Source organism: Alosa pseudoharengus, unplaced genomic scaffold, assembly GCF_046254945.1.
Source record: "Alosa pseudoharengus isolate Yale_2024_CS ecotype anadromous, Long Island Sound unplaced genomic scaffold, YU_APseudo_1.1 YU_APseudo_1.1_scf_5, whole genome shotgun sequence".
NCBI lineage: Eukaryota > Metazoa > Chordata > Actinopteri > Clupeiformes > Clupeidae > Alosa > Alosa pseudoharengus.
This window is the reverse complement of record NW_027468837.1, coordinates 25,052,531-25,079,913: the sequence shown is the minus strand read 5'-3', so window position 1 is coordinate 25,079,913 and position 27,383 is coordinate 25,052,531. Positions and strand designations below refer to the sequence as shown.

Here is a 27,383-nt window from a genome sequence, read left to right as displayed (position 1 = left end):
TAATACATTGCTCACAGTTAAAAGATCCAATGAAAATACCAACATTTTCTGTTTATACTAAACAGAGACCTCCACAGCACCAAAGCAACCCTATGTGAAATTATATCTAATGACAGTACAATCATTGCCCACCTTTGACCAGTATCTCTGGCTCTGAGTGACCTATTCCTCTGATGACTCTCACCACCCACCTCATCAGGGCCATTTTGGGCAATATGCATGAATGCTAAACTTTTCGCTCCATGTTCTAAACACTAATTGAGCACATGGCTCTTGCAGACCTCTGCAGCGCCAGTCACGACTCCTCTTCACAAGAGAAGCCCCCACACTCTCCCATCACTGTTAATTACAGATGACCTTGCTCATGCACACACACACACACACACACACACACACACACACACACACACACACACACACAAGGCCGAAAGCATGGTTTGGTTCAACTCGGCTCATTTTAGGCTGCCTCCTCTCACTCACTCCCCCCTACACTTCTCCCTTTCTGTCTACACACACACACACACACACACACACACACACACACACACACACACACACACACACACACACACACACACACACACACACACACACACACACGCACACACAGACATACACACACACACACACACACACACACACACACAATTAGACATACTTGCCCTCAGTGCCACTGGTAGCCAAGCCTTCAAGCACATACTGTAGCACTCTGCCTCGTCATCCGCAACATGGGTCAAAGGTCATGGTGCAATGTGTTCCGGCTCCTGTGAAGGCAGTCAGTGGGTGAGAGAAACAACATTTCTGTCTGTTTGTGTTTGTGTTTCTGTTTTTAGAATTCCCAGTCGTTCTGCCAAATCTGCAGGGAAATTGAATGCTGTGTGAACAAACCCAGGCTGAAACTCCTAATCACTCACATACATCCAGTGGAAAATAAGACTGACAGAGTGCTACAAACAGCAACAAACACATCAAATAATATTCTACTGGAAGGCTTGAAGGATGTCTTTTGCAACATGGGAGTGTATGTGATGCATTACTGTGCCAGTTCCTGAATGTTAATAAATCTGACTCCATTACTATCTGCTTTCAATTTAGAATATGGTCCAAGAGAGGTAGCATCTCGGGGTAATTCAATAAAATTGAAGAAAAATGAATCAAAGATCCAACTGAACAATTTATAAAGACCAACGACAATTTATGTTAATCGATGAAAAGGAACAAGGTACAAACAGTGAGCGGTCTGTAATATATCATAAGGCAATAATTTGTACAATAATGTGATGACTGAATATGAGGAGAAGTGATGAAAGAGAGACGGAACACACATAAGAGAGAAGGCATGACGCTGAGAATGACGCTGGTGAACAAAACATGTACATTTCCTGTATCAAATCTGGTCCGGTAAATGCAGTATCCTGGAAACCACCTGCCTACCTGCTCTTATTCCTGCACTGATCCAAAATAGTGACCAGTGTATAGTCATTGGCTATCACCATATTTCCCCACTATGATGAATCCCACCTCTGGACTTTTCTGACACTGACATGAGAGAAGATATGGTGGACCTGAACAAATTCCTGAGAACACAATTGGGAAGGAAACACTCATTCATGTAATACGGCAGCTGGCCTTTTGACGTACAAAAGGGACAATGTCCATTCAATCTTAGTTGTCCACCCCAGTTCCTGCTTGGTTGAGAGTCTGTGATTTCCAGAAGAATATCACATTTTTCTCAGTAGTTGTTTTGCATTCAAGTGTTGAGTGTATTCCAACATTTTGTTTGTTGGATGTAAAATTAAGGACATTTCAATAATGTTAATAGAAGGAAAGCAATAAAAAGCCGCAGCATATTGTTGCCAAAATGCCTTTGGTTGTGGTAATGTGGCATGCTAACAGGCCGTATTACTCCTCTCTCATTTTTATGAAATGTTGAGCAAAGCTAATTTCTTTCCCTGTGAGACACAGGGAAACAAGTAAGACTGTCTTTTATGAGGACTGTCTAATTTGACATACAGTAACCCTGCTTATTGAGCAGCTTCATAACAAAGAAATCATTGATTTCATGTTGAAGAAAAAAAACAATACATTTCAACTGTGCAGAGGCACTGACAAGATATCTGCTATTGTACTGCAGGAAACAGTGCTCAACCAACAATACTGTACATCTAAAACTACTTACAAGAGCATGCCTCCGTTGAACAACTAGAAGTATCAGTGGAGCACTGAGGTGTGTCATATAGTAGTTATAAAGATTAATCAACAGGCCATCAGGGTGTTTCAGGGTGTGGATATGATGCAAAAGCGTCACATGTGACATGGTACTGTCCAATCAAATACCCCCAAAGCCTTGTGTAGGTCACATTATCGTCCATCTCCATGTACTTTATCAAGGTTGAAGGCTGACAGCTGATCTCAAGAGCATGAGTCCAACTGCAGCATCCATCTTGGAGGACCTCAGAGTATCACACACACTTGAGATGACAGTAGTACCGCAGGGACAGGAGAATGGTGGCTACTATACCAGGCAAGGCAAACAATCACAGGAGGGCTTGGTGGACACTCCCCAGTGTGCCCCGGCAACAGCAGTGCAGGAGTGATGAATGAGAATAGATCGTCCTCATAAATCTGGGCAGTTCATCTCCTTTTTTATTATTTTTATTACACATGCATGTTTACTGTGTGCATTAATAATAAGTGTGCAGTGAGAACACATTTGCATATATGCGCATCCATGGTGTGGGTTGGTATAGCCTACTCATTCAATCATTTCACTCCACATTTTACTACATGGCTGTTTTACTACATGGCTCATTTACACTGAAGATACTCAGCTAATAGTTATTAATAATAATGAATAAAAATAATAAATGTTTGTGCACCTATTTTACCATAATTTGTTGCAGACTATGGTTTGTCTTTGTTGTTGTTGTTTGTTTTAATCAGAAGTAATTCAGGAGACAATAGAAGTCATCCACATAATGCTTAATCTTAACTCCAGATTAAACGGCCCTGATTGTTTCAGGCAATTATTCTCCCTTCATTAAAATATAAAGTTTGTTTGTTACTTCCATTGAGGCACTAATCAATGACACATATGAAAGTTATGGCACCAAGCAACAGACAGAGCAAGACATCTCATAAGCACTGGCACTAATGAGCTATTAAGACAGTCGTGTATTTTGTTTGTGTAAATATCTTGCCACCTCTGCAGTTCCATGTCAGCCTCGCTGGTCTCACCTTCGCTCATCACCCAACAGCAGAAACTGCTGTACACATTTGCATTTTCTGATTTCTAATAGGCCATTTTTTGCCTTTACACAGTGAAGACTATTTATTGGCGAGTAAGCTAAATGTGGTATTGCTCAGTCAATCAAAGGGGAATGTGCTTTGTTGAATCTGTACCATCAAGTTGAGTTTGTGTGTGTGTGTGTGCTTTGCCAACAGAGACGAGATGACTGCTACCATGCATGGTAGTGCTCACAAATCAGCAGTCCTATAGAATTTACTTTCTCCAAAAACGTGAGCAAGAACAAACCCAGTAACTTCAAGGGAAAAACCTCTTGCTGTCTTATGGCATTTGTAACAAAACCTTTTAAACATTCATTATCAGGGAGAGCAACTCATTTCCGGATTGTTGGATTTGAGTACTCCAGCATGATGTCTTCAGAGTGGAAAGACACAGAGAGAGTCGGGGCCCTTTTTGAACAGGACATCACACACAAAGAGTGAGTGGAAGAGAGGAACAAAGGCATCTCTTTGTGTTTGCTTCACATGCTTGCTGTAATGCAGCGCCAGGCCTTATTCAATATTAACGTCCTGCAAAGTTTCCCCCTCTGAAAACTGTCGCCATGCACTTTACTTGAACCAACATTTCCTCTCCTTTCAGTGTCATTAATTCCAGCATAGGCCACGGGCACTGTGAAAATACCCCTTTAAAACAGGCACAGCTTTGAAGAGCTTAACATGTGTGTGTGTGTGTGGGGGGGGGGGGGGGCTGAGGTTCCGTACAGCACAAATGGAGAAATCAGGCAATGTCATCAATTATTAACACCACCCTCTCTTTGTTGGCATGGCACATAAACCCACAGGGTAACATAAAACTGTAAACGCTATGGACAAGGGTCCTTTGGCAGTGTGACGCAAGCAGAAAATGGCTCCATGAAATGGAGTTTCAGGAATAATGAGAAGCTGGACTAGAGTATGAGGAAGGGTCACTGCCGGAGCCATTTGTGAGAAGATAAAAAAAATCAAACTGCCGGTCATAACTGGGAGAGCGGAGAAACAATTGTATGGCTTGTTCTGTGTGTGAATGCGCGCTTTGTGAGTGTGTGTTCTGTGTGTGAATGCGCGCTTTGTGAGTGTGTTTTCTTTCTAAGGAGTGCCACTGCCCCCCACAGCCATAACGCTGAGCAAGCAGGTGGAGGAGTCAACACTCAATTCTCTCTACACCCCCCCCCCCCCCACCCACCACACTCACACTCACACATACACACAGAGAAAGAGACATGGTTATCCTGTTGGGAATCATTGACATCATGTGAAAAGAACATGTCTCTCTCTTCTTTCTTTAGGTGTGATATCCTGGGGGCTTTGTTCCATCCCTTTCCCTCTCTTTCACAGACACAAACATACACACACACACACACACACACACACACACACAGGTGGACAGAAAGAGAGAGAGAGAGAAGAGAGAGGGAGAGAGAGAGAGAGATGCATTATTCTTCCTGTCTCTTCCCCTGTTCAGGTAGGTTCACTCTAAAAGCTAAAGAACAAAAGTGGTAGAAAAAGACCACACACTTTCCCAAATCAAACAGCCTGTATCAGGAGCACTGTTACACTGATGATGAAGCCTCCCACAACTTAAAGCCGAGGACAGATACAGGTGTGGAAAAGAAAACAATCTGTACCTCTGCCAGTAAGTGATGAGAGCACTTCAGGTGAGAAGTCTCAGAGCCCAGGTTGCCAGAGCAGACGTGAGGGCTTCCCATCGCTGGTCAATTCGCTTTGAATAACACTACCCGTTAACTACTGCACTGGCAAATAAATGAAGTCTTCACGGAAAAGAGATGAGGTTTCGCGGCCCCGACGTTTGCACTGGGCGCCCAACCATGAAGGGCAGACCGCCTCCATGCAGACCTCTCAGGCCAAGACACAGTGGTCTGCCGGCACAAAGCAAAGTCAAGCGCTCACAGCTGCAATGCTAATGCCCTGGATATGTAGATGATTTAACAAGGTCCATTAGTTACAAAAGGGCCCAGTGTACAGTACATGGCGCAAGTGAAGATTAATTGGGCCTGTTTATCCTCTGGCAGAGTGCATCCTGCGAGCTTGTATAAGTGTTTCATCATCATATTAGCCCGTTGATGTGCGGAACAACAGTCTGTAGTGGCCATGCTATTAGGAGACGTGTGCTCCACTTCTCGTCCCTCCTGTGGCCGTGCGTCGCGCGCTGTCCTGCCGTGTGCTTTGTTGCCATGAGGTCATAAACATTTACAAGCGGTTCCTGCCACACGCTACATCCTTCACATTTTAGGTGGCCTCATTCACGGTATGTACTTTAAAAGGTGTGTAGGCCATTTAAAACAAACAGAACACAGGAAGCGGGCAGGCATTTATGGTAATAATGGGAAATAATGGGCAAACAGTGGAAAGGTTTGTGCGGTAATATCAGTTAAATCCATTCCTTAATGAGTTCCTCTATTCACTATTTACGGAAAACTGCAGCCCAGATCGATCGTATAAACAAATGAATGAGGATCCCCTGTGTGTGTGTGTGTCTCTTTCTCTGTGTGTGTGTGTGTGTGCTTGTGTGTGTGTATTTGTGTGTGTGTGTGTGTAGGTGAGAGAGAGAGAGATAGAGACAGAGATAGATAGTGTGTGTGTGTGTATGTGTGTGTGTGTGGGTGTCTGTGTTTGTGAGAGAAAGAGAGAGAGAGAGAGAGAGTGTGTGTGTGTGTGTGTGTGTGTGTGTGTGTGTGTGTGTGTGCGTGCGTGTTCACATGTAACTGAAATGTAGAACCTGAAATATCAAGGCAAGTTGGTTGGATGTCTTTAAGAATCTGTACAAATCATCCTGTTCAACATATGTTGACCTTGACCTTGACCTTGAATTTCCCCTGGGGATCAATAAAGTATCTATCTATCTATCTATCTATCTATCTATCTATCTATCTATGTATGGGCCTTTCAAGTTGAAATTTTCTACCAACCAAGATTCTACCAACAAAGAACAAAGATTTGGAGAATAAATGAAGACAAGTTGTGTAGATATTGTGGTGAAGAAGAGGAAGACACCATGCATTTGTTTTGGTACTGTCCAGATGTCATGCTTTTTTGGTGCAAGGTGGCAGCTTGGCTGTCTGAGCAAGGACTTGACTTACCAATAACAACAATCAATATAATTTGGGGTGTATGATTTTGGTTGTTGTTGTTTGTTTGTTTGTTTTCTTCATTACTGTTGTTTACTTGTCTGTCTTCTATGTTGTAAACACCAATAAAAAAATAAAATAAAAAAAATATCAAGGCAAGTTGAGCAGGCAAAACCTAAATGTCCGTATTACTTTACATGACAAAAATGTTCTGCCACTGGAGTAGAAAATTAGAGTGTGGCTTCCTTGCTTTTAGAAAGCATCATTATTCAAATAGATCCATTTGAGGGCTGCTCAGGGCAATATGGGGTAATCAGTGCCAGCCTTGCGATAAATCATTTCTGGTCCAATGGTGCCCCCAGATGGCAGAATGTATGATGACATCCTAAATAATGGGAGATGTCAGTGTGTTAGTGATTGTGGCTTGTGCACAGATTCAAATGCCATCCATGCCCACAGATATGAGTACAGCATTGCCTTGAGGTAATTACTTCATCAATCATTACAATTGAATTAAAGATTTACTGCGAGCAAGTCCTTCGTGAGGATGTTAATAACAGGTAGTTAGAGTGATCAAAAAAGATCCAGACAGGTCTATTAACCAAATGGAACTTCCTGTGTCCAAGTGGTTTCTGGGGACTGCCCGCGGTCTCTTATCTGTAGGACAGCATCTGTCTCCATCTTATCTGGAGCCAGCTGTGCAGCTGGTATTTGTACTGCTGTGTATTGTACCACTGTCACCCTATGACATACTGCCCCATGGAAAAATTATGATCTACATTGTAGCATTTCACTTAGCATGCACTATAATATAGCATTGTCATATAATACTATTATCAGTCTGTATTTAGAAAAATGACAATTGACAATTAACAATTAACGACAAGCGTCTCAATCAAATCACTAACTTACATTACCTTCTGATTATGACCAACTAGTGTTTCACCACTAGCACTTGTCAGTTTCTCTTACATCTCAGATATTTTAATGTTTTTGCTAGAGGTGAACCAATCATCACTTTTTACAACAACAACAACGACAACAACACATTATATTTATATAGCGCTTTATTAAGGCACCCAAAGCACTTTCCAGTGAAATGGGAACCCACCACATACAGTATGTGTAGCACCCACCTGGGTGATGCATGGCAGCCATTATGCACCAGAACGCTCACCACACTCCAGCTTGAGGTGTCGAGTGAGGGAATAAATAAATGAGCCAATTACACTGGGGAATGAATAAGGAAAAGATTGAATGAGCCAGGTTGGGAATGTAGCCAGGACACCGGGGAACCCCTTCTCTTTGCAATAAGTGCCTTTGGATATTTTATGACTGTTGTGAGTCAAAACCTTAGTTATCTCTTACAGCACAGTGTTCCCATCGCTGCCCTGGGGCATTGAGATTGACCTTTGGCAAGAGGGAAGATTGCCACCTATAATAGCCACCCACCAACACCACTTCGAGCAGCGGCTTCATTTTCTAACGTACTAACCAAACCCAGTGTATCCATTGGCTGGCTGCAAGACAAGAACAGCTGTCATCACATTTCCAGCCCCCACTTTAGCTGAGGCGCACACATACCTAACTTAAACACAAGCTGAGATAGACAATGTTGCCAAGGGAACAAACCCAAGCCAATGAGCTCATAGTGGCGAGAGGACTTCAGCTCATTCTTTCTGCCTGTGAGACAGATTCAGGTGACAGCGGAGCAGACAGACACTCAATACAGTATAATAGGCTACATGCACGAAAGGCTATGTGTGTACACTTGTTTGATTCCGGTGGAACCAGGTCTGTTTGAACCTGCCGCTATTGTTAATGTAATTAGAGTCTACACGGACCTGGTTGGATGTTGCAATGGGGAATCAGCATGTTACGATAAAGAAGGATTTATGCATGTGTTAAAATTGTTATTACTGGCCGCAGTGTGTCGGTGTGAAGATGTAAGGAGCAGAATATAACAAAAGATGCCGTTACAACACAGTTAACGCTCCACCGGAAATAAATGAGCATACAGGAAGAGCCTGTCGTGCACCTAGTCTATTAGTCCTAGAGGTCTGCAAGAGGCACAGCAGTACTGGTTAGAGTTTGGTGTAGACTCAAAACTACTTTCTATTCTCATTGCTCAAAGTTTGCAGGGGGACTTAATGCATTATGCTCCCTGTGGATTTGTGGGCAATGTATGTATATGTCTACCGAACAGAAAGATACAGGAAGTTTGCTTAAAGTGACACAGAGTAACTCTTGTCTGCCGCATCCCATGAAATATTAACTTTGGCTTGGAGGGAAACTGCTTTTGATGAGGATGAAACTTTCATGCATAAATATAATATAACTGCCAATATATTAGATGATTAAATATTAAGTGATTCATTTTAAGACACAAAATGGAAGTCTGTGGCTGGGGAAATCACTACTTTTTAGGGACGCTCTTTCATCGGTGAGTCTGGGTATAAGAGGAACGGTGAGAAATCCAGAAAGGCAATGTTGAAACACCCAACAGGAACACCCAAACTGCACATTGAACAAAACAATATGGAAAACAAGGAATGGAAGATATTTCAGACTACCATCACCCTGCTGCATTTTGTAACATTTTCCCAAGTCGTCTGTGAACATCAAAGTATCCAGATAAATGTTTAATTCTTAGCTCTTTTGCTCTTGCCCGTCCTCTCATTTTAAAACAAGATATAATTTAAATATCCTGTAATTGGATGAGAAGGCTTTATTCATGGCTGTGGTCCTCATTAACAGGCTAAATTTGGGTGCTGACTCGTGATAGAGATCTGATGAAAAACAAATGACCAAACAGTACAGATAAGGCATCTTGAACTTGATGACATGTCCAGACCTAAACAATGCATAACCCATAATTTAATCATTTATTGCCATTTTTTTCACAATGGCAGTCTATAAATAAACACTCACAATGTACAAAACATCTGTACAAATCTATACAATTGTGTGTGTAAAACAGAAAAAAAGAACTTACATCATCTATAGCAAGTGTTTCTGTCATGTCATATGACTCAAACATGATAAACCACATATAGAACATAGTTTCTGTAGCCAAGCATGTTATTGGAGCAAGTCGCAGAGCAAAGGGCTAAACACAAGGATTCAGTACCCAGAGAGCAGACATACTCATGAAAATGCCCATCTGTTCTGTAAGTCACTTTGACTAGAAGAGTTCGCTAAATGAATAAAATGAATGGGAATGAAAAGGAAACGCACGTGTTTGGTCCAGCTAGACAGACCTCCTGCGTGCGTATGTGTGGATGGGGGTGCAGTGTTGCCGCGGGCACAGGGAGCCACTCGGGGAAGAGGAGGCCCAGGAGCCGTGGGAGGTGGGAGCTCCGTCCACCCTGTAGGAGATGGAGTTGTAGAAGACGGGATTGATATGGCCTCCTCTTCCTCCTCCTCCTCCTCCACTATGCAGCTCATGCTGGGAGGACAGTGGGCTTCTCTCCCCGGTCTGACCATGGCGATGGCAGCAGACGGCCGAGCAGAATGAGAGGAGACGGGCCGGTGATGGCCTCGCCGGGGTCATCCTCCTCTTCTTCCTCCTCAAGGTTGACCCTCGAGGGTTCTCGGGGGATGGGATGAGGTTGGCGCGGCTGCTGCCCCTGTCGGTGGGCAAGGACAGGCTGCTGTTCCGGCACGATCCGTTCTCCACCGCACCTGGCGGTAGAGGCGCCTGTTCTGTCTCCTCCTCCTTCCTGTGTCCCGCAGCCGGAGCACCCCGACCCTCCTCCAGGTCACCTCCCTCCCTTCCCATGTCCCCCCCTTCCCCTCTCCGCCTTCCTCCTCCTCCTCTTCCTCCTCCTCCTCTTCCTCCCTCTCCTGCCTCCTCCACCGCTGCTGCCTGCAGCGGCCGCTCTGAGCTGACGGTGAGGAACCTCAGCACCACCAGGTTGAGGAAGGCCCCGATCACGGTCAGCCCCACCAGGATGTAGAGGAAGCTGAAGGCCACGTAGACCGTGTTGGTCTGCAAGTCCTCGCGCTTGAGCAGCGCCACAAAGTCGCCGAAGCCGATGGTGGTCAGCGTGATGAAACAATAGTAGTAGGCATGGAAGAAGCTCCAGCCCTCGAAGTAGGAGAAGGCGCCGGCACCCACGCACAGCACACTCAGGCACGACAGGAAGCCCATCAGCACCATGTTGCCCATGGAGACCTCAGAGCGGCGAAGCCCCAGGCAGCGCTTGGTCCGGCTGAGCAGGTAGCGCGTGCAGGTGTTCATGCGCTCCCCCAGGCTCTGGAACATCACCAGAGTCAGCGGGATGCCCAGGACGGCGTAGAACATGCAGAAAGCTTTACCCGCATCAGTGCCAGGGGCAGCGTGCCCATAGCCTGCAGGCAATGCACACAAAAGTCATATGAAGTGACTAAGTGAGTTTTATATAAAGAATTGTTTATGGAAATCACTTGTGGCAATAAAAGGGAAATCACACAGACTGTAGTTCTGGAAATAACCAACAGAGCCTGCTAGACAGTAAATGGACTTCATTCACAGTGTTCTACACAATAATTGAATGATCTACTACAGAATCGTGCTTTGTAATATGCAATGGTATAAAATATGAATTCTTACCTATCGTGGTGATAACAGTGATTGCAAAGTAGAAAGAGCCCGCGAATTTCCATTGTATTCCTCCTCGATGAGGCTCCCATTGTAAAACCACCTTTTCAATTTCGCGGTAGTCCTCATCAGAGAAACCATATTTTTTCTTCAACTCGTTCAGTTTAAGCTCCAACATTTTCTTTCGGGAACTTTCCGTCTCAGACTCAAGGGCGTCGAACACAGCGGCTCCAACAAGTAGGTAAGAGAGCATGCAAACAATCAAGCAAAGAGTTCGAATGTTTTGCATGTTCTTCGGGGAAAACATGAGTAGCCTATGCGACATGAGACTTTGTTTCCTAAAGCTAGGTAGGCACAGCTCACCTCTCGGATGGACATAATTTGAAAACTGTAGGGATTTAGGATGGTGTTCTGTTGGGGAAGGGAGGAGATGCTCGTTCGGGCGCCTCTCCAAAAATACACGTGGTAGAGTTGGTGAGGGGCGTCACCGAAGAAATGTAATACGAGTAAATGAGTATCAAGTAAATTCAGTCAACTCGCTTTTTAATCATGGTTTGCATTAGTATTATTACTAGAATAAAAAATTGCGACGAAAACACTTTGGCGTGAGTATAGAGCAGTAGCCTATATCATTAGTAGCACTAGTACCTTTTTAAAGCAACACCAAAGAGTTTTTTGTACCTTAAAATAATGTTTCCAAAATCGTTTCAGTGGTTCATCAACTCGTCACTTGTCACTGAACGGCACTTCTCCATTCGCTTCGCGGCCCTCTATCGGCTATAACCGCACGTAAGTTTGCCAGATCGGGTAGCGGATCTGTAGTTCGGTGGAATGAGACATAAGAAACTACAAATTTGACTTGCATCTGATGTCGCAATACATCGTACTTTCGTAAAAGCATTCAACATATTCTACCTTGTCTGTGGACATTGTTATTTACAAAGCAGGTGTTGGATAAACAAATAGTGCGTGCGACAGAGGGAAATGTTCTTTGGTGTTGCTTTAAAGTAGACTATCTATGCCCAGTATCGCTCCACAGTCCTGAGTTGGCGCTGGCCAGGGTGCTGAAGTGTCTTGCATTGACAAAGTGATGAACAAGTACTTAAGCAAAGTCCCGTTCGATCAATATTACAATTACAGCATTAGGCTGTCAAACACCGTTTTTTATGTGTTTGTTTAACATAATTAGAAAAAAGAGAATGGAAAACATATGCTGTAGCTGTATCTCGCAATAACTGAGAAACATCTTACTATAGACAGCTGGCCTTTACATACCCCGCTATCTTAATGGCAGTGCTTTCTCATGCGTACATGGGCGAAGTATTCACAGCACATGGTGGTAATTTATTACTGTGTGTGTGAGCAATGGCGAGGTGGACTGCCATGTTTAACCTTTAAGAGAGCACACCTAGTCCAAGGGTGATAAATCCGCCGTTAATCATTATTAACCAATGAGTGAGACACTCATAGACAGAACGAGAGTATAGAACAAGTGCAACTGACCTTTAATGTCTTTGCGTCTCCCAAATCCTATTGGTCATTGATAGCAACCACGGCATACATCACGTGTACAAAAGGGAACATTTCCACAAAATAAGAGTTTGGTAAACAACAAGTATATTTCTAGTTTAGGTTCTACCTTAGGCAACAAAACAAACAGCAAAACTAAACATCCAATTCATTTATGGATTTTTCATATGAAATAACACTGGATCCTTTTACATTTGAAGGCTATAGGTAGACCTACAGCTATCATATGCACCAATAACAGACAACCTGAAATAGCTAGCACAGCTGCTTCTGCACCTGAGAGTCCCACTAGCCATGTGGATTTTATGACCCTTCCATCATGAGTGTTATTATCTCTATTAAAATCTACATTTATGGCCCCACTCCTGTGAGACATATGTCTTTTCATGCCCCTCCTTATGCACTATCGTTAGTACACCGAGTGCCTCCTTCTATCCTTCTAAATTCCCCATGGCCTGTCACTCTGCTGATACCAGTATCACAGGAAAGAACATGTCTTTTTGTTCTGTTTACCCACTGTCGACACTGCATTATAGCAAAGCCCTGTGATTAATCAATGTTGTTTCAGCACAATGGATGGTCATTCAGCTTTGGAAAAAGAAAAAGCCAACCAGACTCACTTTCAATGAAATTGCATTTGCAATTGTGTTTGACATTGCGTGCTTTCAATATAGTCATGTGTGTACATATCATATTCCTGATTAGATGTGAGACTGGTTCTTTTTTCTATGGTAAATGAAGCAAGCACTCCTTGCTTTTACCTTGATTCTGCTATCTTTTTTATGTATTGTTATCATCTTGCAGGGAAAATGGCATTAATCCACATGAACTGTTCTTGACAAATTAAAACATTTGACTCTTTGAACACTATCAGTGAGTGTAGAAGAATTCAGCTAAAAAGGCTTGTCGTATAACACACAGAAAAGTGCGAAGCAATTGGCTGAATTTTACAAAAGTTGTATTGAATTACACATTATACAGTGAAATAGTTTTCTTGTTGTGATGAGGACTATTAATTTGCATTTACCCCACAGGAACACACACTCTATGTCAAAACAACCCAGAACTTGAACTTTACCACAGAGGTGAGCAACACAGTCAAGCTTGTTATCCAAAGGGCAAAGCCACTGATCTTTAATTCCCCTGGACCCTCACCTTTTGCAGGGAGGATGGATTCCCATGGTGCACTGGCAACTGTGACATGTGTTTGAATATCTAACTCCACATCAACCTACTGTTCATCATACAGTCAGTAAATAAATTGTGCAACTGACTACTAAGACACTATTGTACATAATCTGTTATACATGAATGGACTTAATTAGGCAAGGTCCGTGTATCAGCAGGGACAACATTGCCTAACATGACCAACTGTGACAGGGCGAGTTTTCGGAGGATAAAGGGCTGTTCACACCAAGAATGATAACTATAACCATAACGATAAAAGCGTCCACACTGACCAACGATAAGCAAAGTCTCTACTTGCGTTAATGAATGTAATGGCTAAAATATGATAGGTTCTGATTGGCTGTTAGCTTTTTATCTTTCTCAAAATCACTCTGAAAGTGATCCCCAATGATATCGTTCTTCATGTCATCATTATAGTTTATGTGTGAACAACGTCATTCATATCCGAGAACAATATTTTTTTATCGTTATAGTTATCAATCTTGGTGTCCTTGGCCCTTAAACCACCAAACTGGAAGGGGAAATCAACAGCACAGCAAAAAAAAGAACAGGAGTAAAAGTATTTGTATTCCTACAACAGCTTTATAAGTTGTAATTCAGTGAAAGGGAAATGAAATATGATATGAAGTAGAATTATATCAATAACAAACTAGTCATTATAGATCAAGACATCTCTGGTTTGTCTGTCAATACATTTGTCATAGTTTCTTTTAAGTTTATTGTTGCATCTGATAAAGAAGGCAGTCTAAGCAGCTGGCTGATTAAAATATGTTTCAAGCCAAAGCACCATGACATGTGAGCATAATCCATATTTATCTGTTCAAGCTGCCTGACAGCAGAACTAACAGGGTGTGGCAAGTCAAGCAACTTGGTATTGCAGGCTTTATTGAGATGGTTGGTGATTCTGTCCTTTTGACGTTGATTGTTCTCGGTGCAGTGGTTTTTTGAAAGAACAGCTTGTCATTGCAAATGTAGAAAAATAGAGAACAGCATTACTAAGTTCCTTAGTCACCATTTACGTTTTTTAAAAGCAATTACTGTACGTACGTAATATGTTAAATGCCAGGGTACAGCTACTGTTTTGTATATGACCATCAAAAATCTGTTTTTGGAGATAGGAGCATTACATGATCACTGTGTTTATCTTGTTGTACTATGTATGTTTAACTTTTTATTTTAAGTTTTAGAACATGAAGAAACAATAGTAAAAAACAGAAACATATCTTCTCCATACAAATATGTGTGACATTTATAAGGCAACTGAGATTGGGAGTGGGCCTGGAAAGGTTTTATTGACTTACGACTTCCAGGGGCTTAAACTGGTGCGTTGAACTCTTAACAAATCGTTTCAGAAATGCAACAATCAAATCTTTCTTGTAAAACTTTTAAATACAGTTTACTCAATTACGAAGAAAATGGGAACGTTGGAAATGGGTGTCAATCTCCTTGCCAGACCTGCAGAACAAATTCAGATTTGCTAACAGGTTGGTGTGGGCTCTCCCAGGCTAAAGGCAACCTCCACCATCTCATGCTTTGTGAATCTCATGTAATGCATGAGGACCTAATCATCTCACCTTTTCACATGCAAGGGGTATTCACAGTGACATCTTAGTGGTGTGGTGCAAAACTAAGAGAGAGAAATAAAAGACTAAATTACCACAAACAAATCAGTATCATAAAATGCAAATGCACACGTTTCCTTTTCTTGCCTGTATTCAGTCAGGACAGTGAAGAGTGACAGGAAGCAAGTGAAAGAGAGACATGGGGTGGGATTGGTAAATCTGCATACTCAGATAGGGTAAAACTGCATAGTGAGGAAGTAAAAGAAAAATTAACTTGGTTTGTATTTTGCAAAAGGGAATTAAAAGTCTGTTTCTTCATTCTTCTGTTTCGTCATTGTTACCCAGATAGTAGCAGACATCCCAAGTCTCCCTGAAGTTGCGGAAGTCTCCTGCATATTGATAGCAGCTCCCTGATGCCCGCAAATTAGATAAAATCTCCTGGAACCTAGAGCGAGCGAGCAAGGGCGCGCACGCGAGACCGAGAGTTCAAATCGCTTGTGCATCTGAGTGTAGTGTGCACACGTTTGACCTGTTTCGCTAAATCAACCAATCAGTTGTCAGTGTAGGCAGGCTTTTATCTCTTTTCTCCTGAACTAAATTAATCATTTCAGGTGATCCAGGAACATGAGTGTCATGGCAGAGTTTCTTAAAAAAGGAAAGTTTAAGACCCATTTCACATCAGACTACACAAAAGTGTACCCTTGAGAGTAAAATATAATGATAGTCTTGCACACTGCACTGTTTATAACTGTGACTTTAGCATTGCCCATGGCAGGTTAAATTATTATAAAATACATGTAATTTGAGTTTAACAAGTGTCATTTCATGTGCATATTATTCAGGCCTATACCAGATGGCTAGTTGCCAAGGCTATACATAAAAAGATCAAAATGCCAAAATGTACATATTTAATTGTTACAATTTCTATCTACAGGCCTCCCTTATTTGGTGTAAGGGGGCGGGAGGAGGGCTTTGGTTTACCTCTCTGAAATGACTTTTTGCAGGTTGGAATGTCTTTAGTAAGCTTAGGCTAGTAGCCTAGTACATTTTCTTACCATATAGGCCTTCTTCCATGACTAGCTATATCAGGGTTCAACTGGAAAGGTGTAGCCTAACAGGAGTTGAAAGAAATAGCCTAACAATAAACAGTTGTTGGGCAGGGCATTATAATTGCGTACATCATTTGCACTGCCATGGGGAAATGGAAGCGAAAAGCGGTCTTAAGGTAGAACCCAATAGTTTCAGGCATAGCGTAGCCTAGGTTACGCCTACTTAGCCTAATTAGCCTACTACAAGCTTTGTATTTATCAGACTATTCAGTTTAAACACCTGGCTTGCAAGAACATGCTTTTCAGTTGGGATGAATTTTATTGAAAATTTGAACCTTTTCTGGAATTGCAGGGAATATTTCATACCAAATAGCACAGAGCTGAGCTGGACTGGGCCCAAGAACTAAAAACTATAAGCTCAGTAGCCATACAAACTATAAACCGAAAACTATAAACGAAAACTATAAGCTCAGTAGCCATACAAACTATAAACCGAAAACTATAAACGAAAACTATAAGCTCAGTAGCCACACAAACTGAACAAGCTGATGACATCAACAACTCAGCTTAACCAAAACACTCTGCACAAGCTGAAAGAGATACAGTATGCCCAACCCCCCCTGCTGTGGGGCCCTCTGGTAATCACCCAGTAGCCTCCACTGAAATGCAGACCTTGGAGAAACATAAAAAAACAGCTCAACAATGTCCAGCCACGTCCACTGGACACGATAAGGAGGGTGCTGCTGAAATGACTCAAAGTCAATCACTGGCGTCAAACTCCCTGGAATCTCAGCAAACAAATGGATGTAATGAGGAGATAGGAGGAGATAGGAGATAGCACCTATCAAAGCTGCTGAGAGGCTATCATAAAGGATAGGTCATGTTGGAACACTAGTACAAATATCCCTCCCCATGTCCGTCGACTCCTTGCCACCACAAAGACACAACAACATGACCACTACTGGAATACTTGCTGAAAGCGAAGCGTCTGCAACAAGTTCCCCAGGACCTCAGCAGGCAGATGGAGACTCTGGACCAATATTCAACCCCAACCTCCTTGATTTCCCATCACCATCCACAACCAATTACCTCCCCACCCAATCAAACTCCCCAGGCTACCCAAACCCCCCTAATCTTTCATCACCATCCCCACCCCATCACCCAATCAAACTCCCCAGGATCCCCTGAATACCCATCACCATCCCCATCCAAGCACATGATGTTCCCTACAAGAATGGAAAGACTGCTTCCAGTTGCCTTGCAGCTTTTTAGTAGCCTGTCAACCTACAGTGTTTTACTAGCCCAAGACCTTTAGCAGCAAAGAAGCCATGGGCAGATTATGAACTTTTGGGCCCCTGGGCCCAGATGTATTAAGGGCCCCCCACTAATTGTCGTATATGTCGGAGGGGGGGTTTGGGGGTCCTCCCCCAGAACATTTTTAATTTGTTTGATGTTATTTCCTGTATTCTGGTGCATTTTGGGGATAATGTCACTTAATATCCATTTTGCCAATACTAAATTCAATCAGATTCATAGCTTACATCCTGATTTATTGATATTGAGGCAATGATTCCATGCAAAGGCTTGGGCTTCAGGGCCCCCTGACCCCTTGGGCCCCTGGGCCTGGGCCCGGTAGGCCTGTGCAGTAATCCATCCCTGTCTTGGGGCCACTATTATTCAATCTCTATATCGGAACTCCCCCTATTACCGTCGGTCCAGTATGTCCGCCGTCTTGCGTGTATGTGTCACTTAATATCCATTTCTATACAAACCAAGACAGCGGACTCCTAAAGAAACGCAACCACCCACATCATAGGTGTATCTAAATTAGCTATGTACCAAAAATGACATTTTACCGTGACTCGAAGAGCTGTAAACAGTGTTGCAAGGCTGCGCGTACACAACCGCTTGGAGGTCTAGTGGAATTTTAATTTCCGTTCATGTCCCGTTGAAACGGCATAAATAGGCGACCCATAAGGCCAGCAATATAACTCCAAGCGTGGTAAACAAAATTGGATATTTCAGGCAGTAAATGCTCCCAAAACCAGATTTTGTTCAAATCTACACACCTATGGCTACTGAAAAATGTAAGGTTCATTTAGCAAATGTTATTTTGAAGTGTTAAAAAACATTGTTTTAGAATTTCCGAACAAAAGTGATGATAATTGGGGGTGTTACTTAGAGTTGCCACTCTCCTTGGAACAAAAGGGTTGAAAGCAACATAAGATTCCGTTCTGCAACAATTGAAGGTTCTAAAATTCTATGTTTAATTCAATAAACCCAGATATTCTTTAGAACATTTTCCTACATTCCCACCTGTAAGGGTTAAGTAAGGGATAACGGCCGCCGAGGTGTCCTGTTATACGGAATTAATGGACGAGGGGAGGGGCCTCCGCCCAAGTCCATTAATTCCGTATAACTGGACACACCTCGAAGGCCGTTATCCCGCTTATCACCCGGTTGCCACTGTAAACACGCGGTTATGTTTAAAAAGAAGCTCACTAGTTCAGCTTGTTGTACAACTTTAGCATGGACAGTTAGCTTGTTTACAGTTGATTCCATTGTTGGGAAGCCTGCAACCAAAAGATTCTAGAGCGCTGCAACCGTCGTCCTAGTATGGTTGTTATAGTTACCATTCAGAATTAATTTCATCAAGCCAGTACCTTTACAGAAATGTTGCCATCTTTGCCGCCACTTTGAGGGGAAAGTCCGTAGGAGTCTTATTGCTGAGTGTGTTGTAACACGCTCTGGAAATTCACAATTTCTTCGCCGTTTTAAAAAAAAAAAAAAAAACATAGTCCAGTATTTCTTTCGAAATTGAAATGAAGTTGTATGGACTGGACTATGTTTTTTTTTTTTTAAACGGCGACGAAATTGTGAATTTCCAGAGCGTGTTACACAGCAATAAGACTCCTACGGACTTTCCCCTCAAGGTGGCGGCAAAGATGGCAACATTCCCGGAAAGGTACTGGCTTGATGAAATTCCTTCTGGACTCTCTATTCGACCACATAAAGACCTCGGGATACTTCGGTTTGGCTTTAGGGACCCTCTACTAACTACCACATAAGTGTTATGTTGTTTGGAACTGTAGAAGAGGTATAGAAATAGCGTTTTGTAGCGGCGCAATTGAAATGCCCCGCTCACTTCCAGGCTATGAGTTGTGACTGAAAACGGTACAATAAAACTTTCTCAAAACACATCCGAATGACATAATTTTGATGTCAACTCAACGTATGTACCCCCAATCATCCGGAAATCGATCTAAAGTGCATTTTACTCCAGATAATTCCTTTAAAGGCCACCCGCCAGCCAATCAGAAAAGAGTATTTCTTCTCTCCGGGTGATAAACATGTATTAATTGACAGTGATCTAAATTTCAACAGTCACATGAAAGCTAAATCAGCTTTTTACCACCTCAAAATATTGGCAAACTTAGAGGGCTGATGTCAAAAAATTATTTAGAAAAACTCATGCATGCATTTATCTCCAGCAGGGTTGATTACTGCAATGGAATTTTCACAGGTCTCCCTAAAGACTATCACAGCTTCAGATGATACAAAATGCAGCAGCTAGGATTTTCACAAAAACAAAAAGAACACCACATTATACTCCAATTTTTAAGTCCCTGCACTAGCTTCCAGAATTGACTGCTTGTTTATAAATCAGTAAATGGAGCAGGACCTAAATACCTATCAGACATGCTTCAGCAGTACACACCTTCTCGTCCTCTCAGGCCTCAGGAGAAAAACCTGTTAGTAAAACCTGCTGTTAGAACTAAACATGGTGAAGCGGCTTTTGGCTGCTATGCGGCTCAGCTCTGGAACCAACTTTTGGATGACATCAATAAGGCCCCAACTGTACCAGTTTTAAGTCTAGACTTAAGACCAAACTGTTCTCAAATGCTTTCTGCTAACTGCACTGAGTTATAAATCCTGAATCTGCCTTGAAAATTATTCTACCTTGTGTCTTTTATTTTGTCTTTTTAATTATTCTTTATTTTTAAAGGATTTTACCTTGTGCGTTTTATATTTTCCTTTTTATTATGGTCTTTACCTTTTAAACTATTCTTTGACTGTTGCCCTTCTATATGTTTTTATTTGATTTGCTATTACTGTTGGCTTTTGTTTATGTAAAGCACATTGAATGACCTCTGGTTGATGCGCTATAAAAATAAACTTGACTTGACTTGACTACAGTAGCATTATATATACCTATATTTTAGGCCAATTGATATGTGCCATACCTTATAATAGGCTTACCATAAAAAAAGATATATAATACTGTCCTGCAAGAGCATCAAGTCAGAAGAGGCAGTGATTGAGCAGGAGCCATGCATGCATGCATGCATATCTAAAATGCCGAACTGTCTTCTTCCTGATACTTTCATTTACGTGAAGTGACTCTACTTTCGGTTTCCTTTCTGAGTCAATGACGCGGTCTATGGAGATCAATTTACAAGACGAGGAATGATCTCCCTCAAACGTTTGGTCAACTGCGTTGTATATGTTCTTTCCTACTTCGCTCGTCCTGTGTTTTTTTTGGTAGGCCGCCTACGCCTACTACCACACCAGGTAATGTCATTTATGGCTGACTTGAGGCCCGCGGTCAGAAATGACTCTGAAAGCTCCGACTCTGAAAACTCACCTAGGCCTAGACCTCTTCAGGCAAATTACAGTAGTCCTAAAGGCAACGATTCAAAAAGTTTGTACAATGTCGACAGCGACTCTGAAGAATCATTCACTTGTGAATATGACTCTACGTGGGACGATGAAGACAATATTGAGGACGACACAAATGCAACCTCGAAGGTAACCACTTATGGGCTTGATCAAGCAAGCCATGCTGTGGGTTCTTCTTATTATTTAGTCCAGCTTGACTACTGCAAAACTCATCAAGGTGGGAGATGGTAGTTTAGGCCTATAGGCCATAGGCTACTATTTTGTCGAACTTATCGGTGTCATTAACGGAAGTGAAGCTAATGTCAGATTCGGATATCTTACATTTTTTTGTGAGCTAGACTCACATTTATGTTGCCCATCTTCTTGCAGTAGCTGTTTCATAAATAGGCAGCATGATGAGTAGGATAGGCTATACCATTCTGGGCATTAGGCCTTGCCCTCAAGTGTCTCCGATTTTTGTAGATTACGCTACTGGTAGCCTAGTGTGTCGAGTCAAGTTTCAAGTGTGCCGGTAGAGGGCACCATCTTCAACTAATAAGGGAAGCCGCGCAGGATGCTGGCCACAGATTAACAGATTTGCCAGAGCTCTACGTTTTATTCAAATATTCTAGAACAGAGCTCCGCTCTAGAATCTTTGGTTTTATTGCCAGAAAGGTAGGCCTACATTATGGGTCCTCAGCATTTAGACTATAAATTGCTGTTTATAAAATGTTTACTTCACAAATTATGATTTGTAAAAGAATCCATAGTGCTCATCACCATTAGAGTGACTGTTGGGACGTAGGCTAATAGTTCTTGAAATATCTTGAGTTCTGCTTGCCTTTTTGCTGCACAACATTGTCATTGTACGTGTGCCAATGCCACTGCTTAGTGTTGGTTCAAAAAGACAGTAAGCTGTGGCCATTGAAGAAATATAGAATAAGACTGCATTTTTAAAGAAATATTTCAACATTTACACCAATAACAATGAGCTATCTTAATTCTGAAATGTAGGTCCATATATTGTAATAATTATATTATATTTGATTAGGCAAATTGCCCAATGTATGCAAGTCAGCAGTTATTGCTGTTAAAGGGGAAATCCGGCGAGTTTTCATAAAGATCTCAGTTTCTCGAGGCAGGCCCGTCGCTAGAAGGCAAGCAAACCAAGCAATTGCTTGGGGCCCCAAGCTGGCCAGGGGCCCCAAGACAACGACTGGTTAAGAATAAAATGCAACGACAAACTGTGAGCGCCCCTTTGATAGTCAATGCAGTAAAGTGCAACGACAAGTGGGTGAACTTAAACTGTATGGCTATGCTGTGGCAAGTCCCTCCACTCGGCGGCCATTTGACAACGCTTTTTGGGCACTCGTCGGGCATCCATTTCGGCAGAAATGCGCGTGCGCAAGGCTTCACGACACCAATCTTGCTCCAGCGGCGAGATCACAACACATGATTGGCACAATGTCTTCACAACACACCATATGATTGGCTCAATGTATTCACATGTCGACGTTTTGCCGAGGAAGGGGTGGGATATGTGTAGACAACGACCATATTGGCATGACAAACTAGCCCCATGCATTTCTATGGAGTATTTTTTGAGTGCTGTGTCTCCACATTAGAAAGTCTCTGGCTGTGGTTCCTGTAGTCTTTGCAGGCGGTGGGGGGGGAGGGGCCTCCATGTCCATTTTGCTTGGGGTCCCCAAATTCCTTGAAACGGCCCTGACTGCTTGAATCTGCCGCTAGGAGTCTCAAATGCTGTTTAACTTTCTCACTTTTGCACCACACGTGATTGAGATATTTGGTGCAAAACTGATTTGTACCTGTAGCCAGAGTCATAGAATCTGTATCTATAGCGCTAGGGGGCGGGCACTCGACAGACAAAACATTTGGCCAATCAAGGTGCTGAATGCTGATTTGGAGTAACATTAGGCATTTAAAGTGAGACGTATGGTCCTCTGCATATTAAATTCGAGGACCTGCCGTTGACAGCAGTATATTTTTTAGTATTGTTTTTAATAAATGAAGAGACCACTAACACTGTGGATTACCTAGATCTGATATTTGTGTGTTACTATGTTGAATTCCAGTGTGGCAACTAAAGTATCTAGTCACAGCTAGGTCCGGCGAACCGATGACCGATTTGCTTTATACTGTAGTTGCCACACTGGAATTCAACATACACATTAACACCATTTTGTTCTTATATTACCATTATTACAGACTCATACCAGGAAGAAGAAGCCTGAGAAGCAGACACAGACTTGGGCATGGTTAAGGGATGGAAGAAACACACGTGCTGCCAAGGACATGCAGACTTACAGACATGACTATCCAGTGAGTCATATATCACACTTTATAACATTTGCATCAGATTTGGTAGTTTTTAAAAATGTTATTTTTCATTCATGACCAACTCCTGCCCATTAAGTGCTGTTTTTTTTTACCACAGGATCAGGGGGATCCTCCATCTTGTCAGGATTTTGTGAGTAGACTGTACCATCGGTCTAAATGTAAATGTGTTCCTATATGCACTGTTTTCTTTACATGTTATTTTACAACTTCATTGTGGAAATAAAAAAATGTATAAGAGAGGACATTTCATTCAGCACTTCTCCCAAGTTTAAATTGAAGTTCAGTGACAATTGTTTTGTTACAATACATATTTACAGCATCCCAATTTGAAGTTCTACAAAAATGAAGAAAAATCTCAACCTGATGGTAAGGCAAATATAATTAGAATTAATTTCTATTAAAGCCCTTCTCAAAAAAATACATTAACTTCTGTCCTTTTTGTTTTCAGATCTCTCAATATTAGACTTCCACAATAAATGGAAGGGTGATTATTCAAGGCTGGAAAGAGTGCACACATTCATCCAGTGGTCAGTCAGTTTGTGTACATTTAGCACAACATTTACCATCTAAACATTTAAAATAAAACATTGACCTCAACATTTTTGTATTGCCAGGCTCTTCCCAATACGAGAGGATGGTATGAACTTTCAAGCATATAAACTCACAAAAAATGAGATAAAGGTTAGTCAAATATGAAAACATGTACAATCTACCAGACATCTCCATGCAATGCAAATGTGATGGAGAAAATACCTTTTACAATTTGAATATTATCATTGTATGAGTTGAAGATTTTTCTCTATTTCTTGTTCAAGGCATTCACAGAAGATGAGACAGCAAAAGAAAGATTGAGAAGATCGTATGAGCTGATGCTGGATTTTTATGGCATAAAACTGGTGGACCATCAGACAGGGGATGTACAACGGGCAGAAAACTGGAAGGAGCGATATCACAACCTCAATAAGTAAGTTGAATGACTATCTTTATGTTGTCCATTATAGACATTTTTTCCCTTAATGCAAAATATGCATTTAAGACACTTGTAAAAGGTTCCAGATATACCAACCGAGAAACAGTAAACCTATTAAGCCCATCTTTTTTGACAGGTATACACACAACAGCCTTCGCATCACTCGTATCCTGAAGTGTTTGGGCACCTTGGGATTTGCAAACTATCAAGCACCTTTGGTTCGTTTTTTCCTGAAGGAGACTATTGAGAACAGGGAGCTTCCAAATGTGAAGGAGAGCGTCCTGGACTACTTTTTGTTTTCTATCCTTGACAAAGCAAAGCGCAAAGAACTGGTCAAGGAAGCTTTCATAATGTTCCAAAGTAGCCAGGGAAATGAAAAGAGCAAAAAAAAATTTAAATGGTGCCCTAAGTGGGTCCAGAAAAAGTTCCAGGAGGAGCTCAATAGGGTGGAAAAAGGGACAAATAGTCTTGACTCTGTGAAAGAAATTCAGCCTGCCACTGAGGGAAACTCTTGTGAGCAAAATGATTCACAGTTAGAAGAGGAGAAAGGTTTAATTACAAAAACACAGGTCCATAACAATGATGATACCAGTTTGGGTAGTGCATCTTTAGAGAGCAAGCACTCAGATAAAGATGATGAAACTTCAGCCAATAAAGGAGATGGTGAAAAACAACATCAAAATACTGAAGAGGCAGGTGATGGTATGAAGGCAAAGAACAACATTAGTGACAAACAAGAGAACAAAGGCAGACCAGATGGTTCCAATATGGGCAGTGAATCTTTAGAGAGCAAGCGCTCAGATAAGGATGATGCAACTTCAGCCAGTAAGGGAGATGGTGAAGAATATAAAAATACTGAAGTGGCAAATGATGCAGTGGATGTACAGAGCAACATTAGTGACAAACAAGTGGGACAAAGTGCAAACAAGCCAACGGCTAGGAATGACAGCTCAGCCAGTAGATCCAATCAACCATTATCATCAAAAACAATAATAGAAGATGAAACCTCAGCAGTTCTTACAACTTCTCAGGACAGACCTGAAGGTAGTCCAGAACAGGGAAACCAGGGAGTTAGGCCAACAGGGAGCCCTACTGAACCAACTAAAACAACATTAGAGTCAGATAATGACAACTTGTCCTCAGATTGTCAAATAAATAGTGGTAGGAACCAATCCAGCGCTGATGGTTCTGATCAGGTTAATGAAAACAAAGTGCAAAGGGAGAAAAATAACAAAGATACTGATGAGAAGTCTGTTGATTTGTCAGTTGAGAATTCCAAGTCAGGGGATGATCTATCAGTAGCCACGCCAAGTAGCACCAAATAGACATGTGGGTATAGGTTTCATTCAGGGAATGCGCCAAAGGGTGAGTGCAGCAAAAAGAAGGTGGTTCATTTAGCTGAGAATTCAGGCACTGAGCTGGAGAAAACAATGTCATTGAAATTCAGCAAACTCCACCTGAGAATCAGGGAAAGGAGATGGCTGTTCTTCCTGCCATAGTCACCAGTGTTAGAAGTTATTTATGGCCATTGATATATTTTGCAATGAGGATTGAGTATAGGCTAGACACTGGAAATATTTTGTGTTCAGAGAATCTTTTACCTTTCTATGCACTGTTTTTGTTTCGAGTAGGCTCTACATTTTGACTTGAGTGCAGTGAAAGCATGCACATTAACCAATAAGTGGTGTTGTATTGTACTTTACTTTTGACTGTTTTCTGTTTTTGTGTTGATGGCTCAGAGTTGAATAAAAAACAATAATTGACTAGAAATGTAACATTAACACTGCAAAATACTGAGGTTTGCTCTTAGAACATCAGCCGTTTTCAGCATTAAACTGTATATCTGGCTGTTCACAGGGAATCAGTGTGATCTGCATTACATTAAAAGTTACTTGGTTAGATACAGTGAATCAATAAGATCTATCCACAGATACACATGGCTGGTTTAACTGTTAATATTGGTCTGTTCAGTGGACAGCACTACAGGGTTCCCACTCTAAGTCAAATGTAAAATTCCATGACTTTTCCCTGACAAAAAAAATGAAATTTCTATGACTTACTATGAATGGTACAATATACCGACCAATGATTTTTAGAGCAGCCACAAAGCGTTCAAGAATCTTTTACTTTTTTAGAGCAGGAGATGAATGAATGGGCATTGAATAAACAAAGTTGGGCTATTCAAGCAAGCTGTAAAGCTAAAAACCAGATATACGCCAATTCTGCATATCCTGATATTCCATGACTTTGCCCCAAAAATGATCCCTGACTTTTCTTCCAAAATTCCATGATTTTCCAGAAATTCCATGACCCGTGGGAACCCTGCTACTATGAACTATGTAAAAGACATGTAAATGTAAAACAAAAATGCATTCATAGTTATATAAGTACCCTACCCAGTTCTATGGAGAAAGTATTGTATATACTGCTGTCATGTAGTTTGTCTTTGCATTGGTCCACAAGCAATTCAGAGAAAGAAGTACTTATAATGTATTGGAGATCCATTAGAAAGTTACTATATCATAAACTGAGATTATCTGAAAAAGTCCTGCCTTTGAAAAATTCCACGATACACCAGTTTTGGTACCATTAGGCATCATGATTGTTTCATTAAAAGTTTTAACACAAAAGTGTGGCATCTCTCACCTTTTCTGTACAGGCTCACTTAAGTGTTCAGAAAATGTTTTTCATTGTTTAATGTTATTTTGTTGTCATGTTATGGATGAACAATACAGTCTTTATTCATTCACCTGCACAGTTCACCACTTTCTTGTGTCAAGGCAATGAGATGCTTTAAAAGACAAACAGCTAAATCAATATTGCCAAGTCCAAGATTTGCACTGCTTCCCCAAAGTCACAAACTTTAGACATAATGCAAGTCTTAAAGTATGTTTTAATTGCCCAGCTGTGAACAAAGTGTAGAATTAATTGACAGTATTGTAATGATGCATCCATTCAGAGTTTAAATGCAGAAAGACAAGCATACAAATGACCTTTGATGAGGGCAACTACATCCATCTTGTGTATACCCATAAATGCTATATGGCTTCTTTCTCTATATAGAAAAAAATGAGAATTAAAAACAGCTGTATATACATATACATACATATTTAC

General features: G+C 41.6%; 2 protein-coding genes across 2 annotated transcripts; one reads left to right on the top strand and one right to left on the bottom strand.

Moving 5' to 3' along the window:
• Window positions 1–9,621: 9,621 nt before the first annotated feature.
• LOC143104857 (potassium channel subfamily K member 15-like) lies at window positions 9,622–11,242 on the bottom strand. Its single transcript, XM_076269192.1, has 3 exons — window positions 10,966–11,242; window positions 10,222–10,724; window positions 9,622–10,122 (listed from the first exon to the last, which is right to left on the bottom strand). The coding sequence occupies exons 1-3, from the start codon at window positions 11,240–11,242 to the stop codon at window positions 9,622–9,624; spliced, it is 1,281 nt and encodes a 426-aa protein (XP_076125307.1).
• A 9,443-nt stretch (window positions 11,243–20,685) lies between these two features.
• On the top strand, window positions 20,686–27,018 carry LOC143104335 (uncharacterized). The gene is made up of 8 exons (XM_076268355.1): window positions 20,686–21,091; window positions 23,168–23,281; window positions 23,397–23,429; window positions 23,617–23,665; window positions 23,748–23,826; window positions 23,914–23,980; window positions 24,115–24,263; window positions 24,406–27,018. Exons 1-8 carry the CDS (start codon window positions 20,750–20,752, stop codon window positions 25,592–25,594), a joined length of 2,022 nt encoding a protein of 673 aa, XP_076124470.1. The 5' UTR covers window positions 20,686–20,749; the 3' UTR covers window positions 25,595–27,018.
• The last annotated feature ends 365 nt before the right edge of the window (window positions 27,019–27,383 follow it).

What these genes read in the sequence shown, in the direction of transcription:
- LOC143104335 (XM_076268355.1), top strand. Translation starts at nt 20,750, where the DNA reads ATGATCTCCCTCAAACGTTTGGTCAACTGCGTTGTATATGTTCTTTCC. An exon ending in CTTACAGACATGACTATCCA is followed by an intron (nt 23,282 to 23,396) that starts GTGAGTCATATA and finishes TTTTTACCACAG; the next exon opens with GATCAGGGGGATCCTCCATC. An exon ending in GTGCACACATTCATCCAGTG is followed by an intron (nt 23,827 to 23,913) that starts GTCAGTCAGTTT and finishes TTGTATTGCCAG; the next exon opens with GCTCTTCCCAATACGAGAGG.
- LOC143104857 (XM_076269192.1), bottom strand. Translation starts at nt 11,242, where the DNA reads ATGCAAAACATTCGAACTCTTTGCTTGATTGTTTGCATGCTCTCTTAC. An exon ending in CACTGTTATCACCACGATAG is followed by an intron (nt 10,725 to 10,965) that starts GTAAGAATTCAT and finishes CATTGCCTGCAG; the next exon opens with GCTATGGGCACGCTGCCCCT. An exon ending in AGGCAGCAGCGGTGGAGGAG is followed by an intron (nt 10,123 to 10,221) that starts GCAGGAGAGGGA and finishes GACCTGGAGGAG; the next exon opens with GGTCGGGGTGCTCCGGCTGC.